At 32.9% G+C, this 3,087-nt stretch overlaps 1 protein-coding gene across 1 annotated transcript; it reads left to right on the plus strand.

Moving 5' to 3' along the window:
* The first annotated feature begins 316 nt into the window (after nt 1–316).
* LOC134276270 (salivary glue protein Sgs-3-like) lies at nt 317–2,811 on the plus strand. The gene is made up of 3 exons (XM_062758529.1): nt 317–599; nt 1,399–1,880; nt 2,734–2,811. The coding sequence occupies exons 1-3, from the start codon at nt 317–319 to the stop codon at nt 2,809–2,811; spliced, it is 843 nt and encodes a 280-aa protein (XP_062614513.1).
* The last annotated feature ends 276 nt before the right edge of the window (nt 2,812–3,087 follow it).

A 3,087-nucleotide genomic window follows, 5' to 3' on the forward strand; every position in this document is an offset into this window, starting at 1 on the left:
TGAATATAATTTTATCAAAGAGAAAGGGGAATAATGTAAAATAACATTAAAATCATTTAATCAGGAATCCATATATATATATATATATATATATATATATATATATATATATATATATATATATATATATATATATATATATATATATATATATATATATATATATATATATATATATATATATATATATATATATATATATTTAATAAAACACATTCCATAATAACTGCGTTTTCCAATTTCAAATCCGGAAATAAAAAATCAATATGGGTTCAAACTTTAAGTCATTTGGCGCGCTTTTAGTAAGCCTTGCAAGATGGAGAGGAAAAAGTCACGCTCGTCATCATGGTCGCGTATTTTACCATGCTTAGTTACAATGATCGTGTCTGTAGGCCTAGTAAATGCACAATGCGACAATTGTCGCATTGTGGGGAATGTTGCTAACTGCCTAGAAGCTAGGCGGAATTGTGTCTGGATACATACAGATCGTGTGACTGAAGTGTACGTTCGAAGATGCGACGTCGAGGTCGTATTTTCCCCGCCATTGCTACATGTACCATTGCCCAATATAAGAACAGCATACCACAGATGTGCAATCAGTAAGTATGATTGAATATTGTATTGAACAGTGAATGTGTCAATCAGCATTATTGCATTTTGAGATTTCCCATCATTGCTTCAAGTGTTTGACCTTGATCTCCTAGCTCTTGATTTTCATTGGTAGAACCGCGTTAACCTTCACCTTTAGGAAACGGGGATATTTTCAAAAAGGTTTTTTTTAAACAAGCAAGTGTAGAAATAAATAAATGATAAAAAAAAAAATCAACATATTTTTATTTTATAAATTATGAAGACTATTCTGGTATGAGAGAGACATACTTGGATAAATCTAATTATGTCTAATTGAAAAAAAAAATAGGGCATCTTCAAAATGATGATGTGTAAAGTACACAGCAGAATTTTTTTTGCTTAGCTCAGCTCTGACCTGGAATGTCTGGTCTCTTATCAACCCAGAATCAACTAATGATAATTAGATCAAAGAAAGGGGAGAAGAATCAATGCCTAAAAATATAGAAACAAGACATTTGTTTTATTAGACAGTTATCTGTTGAACCTTTGTGTACATATGTTTGTGTGAGAGAGAGAGAGAGAGAGAGAGAGAGAGAGATTGAAAATAAAAAAATATACTAGAAATCATAAAAATATTAGATATATTTATGTTATAAAGAAAATAGTAAAAGATCACTATGATTAAATATAAAATATAAATAAAGAAATTAATAATTAAGTGGTTTTACATGACCAATATCAGAAATTCATTATTTGTAAAAAAAAAAGAATAAAAAATGAAATCAAGTTGGATGACATATTTACTTTCAATTTTTTAATCTGAAATAGATAAAGAAACAACTACCAAATTGAGAACTACCATGGGATTGGGAACAACAACTGAGGAACTCATCACTACCAAAAGTCCGACCATGAAAACAGAATCGACAACTAAGGCGAGACTTGTAACACTAACTACCAAAAGTCCGACCATGAGAACAGCATCGACAACTAAGGCGAGACTTGTAACACTAACTACCAAAAGTCCGACCATGAGAACAGCATCGACAACTAAGGCGAGACATGTAACACTAACTACCAAAAGTCCGACCATGAGAACAGCATCGACAACTAAGGCGAGACTTGTAACACTAACTACCAAAAGTCCGACCATGAGAACAGCATCGACAACTAAGGCGAGACTTGTAACATTAACTACCAAAAGTCCGACCATGAAAACAGCATCGACAACTAAGGCGAGACTTGTAACACTTACTACAGCAGATACCAAAAGTCCGACCATTTCAGCATCGACAACTAAGGCGAGACTTGTAACAAAATTACCAAAATATATGAGAACATAATCGACAACTAAGGCGAATTTCATCAAAGGCTTATTAGAGATATCCGTAAAGTGGTTATTAAAAGTATTTGCAATATCCTGTAAATTATCAACAATTTCCCCATTAGAAAACACATGAGATGGTGTTATGTTCTTTGAATTACATATTAATTGATTAAGATAGTTCCACATTTCTTTGGGATTTGAACTTTGTTCAAAAGCTGTTTTATAGTAAGACGATTTTGATTTGTCTATAAGAAGACTAACTTTGTTTCGATAAATTCTATAGTTCTCCATATCTCCTTCTTTATGGTAAGAGTCCCTCAAATGTCTAGCATTGTTTATTTCTTGTGTCATCCATTTAGGGCGGATTTCGCTCTTTACGCGTTTTGTTTTAACCTTTGCATGCTGGTCAAGTATACTATTAAATAAATCATAGAATTCAGTCAGTATTTTATTAGGGTCATGCATCTGGAGGAGATTGTTAAAGTCTACATCTTTTAAGTCGTGAAGGAATTTATTTTCATCGAACTTTTTGAAGTCTCTGTACTCTATTTCTACGTGTTTTCCTCTTTGTTGCATGCATTTTGTTTTTCTAGTGGCACATATTGGGTAATGGTCAGAGATGGCAATAAAAGGTACATTTACTTCACACATGTTATCTGGTTTATTGGTGTAGAAGTGATCTATTAGTGTACTTGAAGTATAGTTACTCTGGTTGCTGCTGTAATTAATTGTGAAAAATCAAATTCTTCTAAAGCATATGTCCAACTTTGTGGCGGTTCTTTGAATAAGTCTACATTAATGTCACCTGTTAGATAATTTCTGCATTGTCACAGCAGGAGGCACAGTTAATCTCTCTAGCCAGGTCCTCCGCCCAGCAGGAGGGAGCAGATGGTGGACGATACGCTGAACAATAATAAACTGGTTTAGAATTCTTTTGAATTTAATTCGAGCCAGATTGTTTCAATATCACCAATTTCAAAATCAGTTCTACGCTTGTATCTTATATTATCGGAGATATATACTACAATTCCACCACCTGCCCTAAGAATGCGATCCTTCCTTTCCATTTCAAAGCCATCAATATTCAACTCAGAATCACTAATGTTATCATTCAAAAAGGTTTCACAAAGTCCTAAGATATTAAGATCTTGTTTGTTTTGAAGCAGAATTTTAATTTCTTCAATTTTTGG

Source organism: Saccostrea cucullata, unplaced genomic scaffold (assembly GCF_032062105.1).
Source record: "Saccostrea cucullata isolate Sc308-1 unplaced genomic scaffold, CSIRO_AGI_Scuc_v1 ctg6139, whole genome shotgun sequence".
In the NCBI taxonomy this organism is placed as follows: domain Eukaryota; kingdom Metazoa; phylum Mollusca; class Bivalvia; order Ostreida; family Ostreidae; genus Saccostrea; species Saccostrea cuccullata.

Excerpts from the sequence above, each read along its gene's own strand:
- LOC134276270 (XM_062758529.1), top strand. The coding sequence starts at position 317 with ATGGAGAGGAAAAAGTCACGCTCGTCATCATGGTCGCGTATTTTACCA. Across the intron at positions 600-1,398 it reads ATACCACAGATGTGCAATCA|ATAAAGAAACAACTACCAAA; the intron begins GTAAGTATGATT and ends AATCTGAAATAG. Across the intron at positions 1,881-2,733 it reads CGACAACTAAGGCGAGACTT|GAGGCACAGTTAATCTCTCT; the intron begins GTAACAAAATTA and ends TTGTCACAGCAG.